The sequence below is a fragment of the Etheostoma cragini genome, unplaced genomic scaffold (assembly GCF_013103735.1).
Source record: "Etheostoma cragini isolate CJK2018 unplaced genomic scaffold, CSU_Ecrag_1.0 ScbMSFa_18, whole genome shotgun sequence".
Taxonomy (NCBI): domain Eukaryota; kingdom Metazoa; phylum Chordata; class Actinopteri; order Perciformes; family Percidae; genus Etheostoma; species Etheostoma cragini.
The window spans coordinates 347-1,850 of NW_023265891.1; the positions used below are offsets into that span (position 1 = coordinate 347).

The window sequence follows — 1,504 nt, forward strand, 5'->3', positions numbered from 1 at the left end:
CCAACGAAGAAGAACAGGAAGTACTAATAGTAACAAATATTACTGATGCAACGTGAAAATATCAACACACATCTGGGATAAAGACCCGGTCTAGACCTAAGGACCAGGTCCAGACCTAAAGACCAGGTCTACACCTAAGGACCAGGTCTAGACCTAAGGACCAGGTCTAGACCTAAAGACCAGGTCTACACCTAAGGACCAGGTCTAGACCTAAGGACCAGGTCTAGACCTAAAGACCAGGTCTACACCTAAGGACCAGGTCTAGACCTAAAGACCAGGTCTACACCTAAGGACCAGGTCTACACCTAAAGACCAGGTCTAGACCTAAAGACCAGGTCTACACCTAAGGACCAGGTCTAGACCTAAGGACCAGGTCTAGACCTAAAGACCAGGTCTACACCTAAAGACCAGGTCTACACCTAAAGACCAGGTCTACACCTAAGGACCAGGTCTAGACCTAAGGACCAGGTCTAGACCTAAAGACCAGGTCTACACCTAAGGACCAGGTCTACACCTAAAGACCAGGTCTAGACCGGACTCTGGGATGTTATTTATCTCCCAGGTCTTTCCATAAAGACCAGGTCTAGACCGGACTCTGGGATGGTATTTATCTCCCAGGTCTAGACCTAAAAACCAGGTCTAGACCGGACTCTTAACAGAAACCCAACAGTTCCCACTACTAAGCCATGACAGGAGATCTAGATCAGTCCCTTAACTGACAAATCCAGACCAACATCCAAAACGTCCGGACCACATCCAGCCTCTCGAAGGATCCGAGGCCTTAAGACCCCCCGTTTCCCAGAGCTCTGCAGCTGCAGCTCCACAACCCTCAAAACCCCCAGAAGAAGAACGGGAAGCGGCGACTCACCGGCGTGCACGAAGTAGGCCAGGTACAGGTCCAGCTCCTTGACCGAGACTCCGATGTGGTGCGGCTGCACGCACAGCGTGGGGTTGGAGCACTGGGGGGACTTGACCAGCCGCTCCCCGTCGGTGCTCTCCAGGGGGATCCCTTTGAATAAAATCACCATGACCAGGTCCAGGCGCCAGACCTTGTCCGCCTGGCGCAGGCAGTCGATCCGCCGCATCTTGCCCTTCTGGTCCGGGTTGGAGAGCACGCAGCAGGGGGGCTTCTTCCCCGTCACCGTCAGGACGAAGTCCTCGCGGAACTCGGGCCGGATGTCCTTGCGCAGCTTGGCGAGGAGGCGCGAGGCCCACTTCTGCTTGACCTCGGGCTTCTCCCCCAGGAGCTCGTCCTTCACGGCGCGCTCCTCCTCCTTCGACATGCGCTTCTCGTGCTTCTTGAAGTATTTCCTCTTCCGCGCCTGCAGGTTGAACCAGGTGTAGGCGAAGGCCCGGACGTGGGGCAGCAGGGCCTCGATGAAAGGATGGAACTCATCCTGGAGGGGGGGGGGACATCAGGGACAGGGTTAGGGACCACTAAGGTCTATATAAAGAGACTTCAGATCCAGTATTAGGGACCACTAAGGTCTATATAAAGAGACTT

At 54.5% G+C, this 1,504-nt stretch overlaps 1 protein-coding gene across 1 annotated transcript; it reads right to left on the reverse strand.

The window, feature by feature from the left end:
- Positions 1 to 698: 698 nt before the first annotated feature.
- Positions 699 to 1,397, reverse strand: LOC117940149 (nuclear factor 1 A-type; the record flags this gene model as incomplete). The annotated part of the gene is made up of 1 exon (XM_034865521.1): positions 699 to 1,397. A coding segment is annotated over one exon (699 nt), but the record flags the coding sequence as incomplete, so codon positions are not given.
- Positions 1,398 to 1,504: the final 107 nt, after the last annotated feature.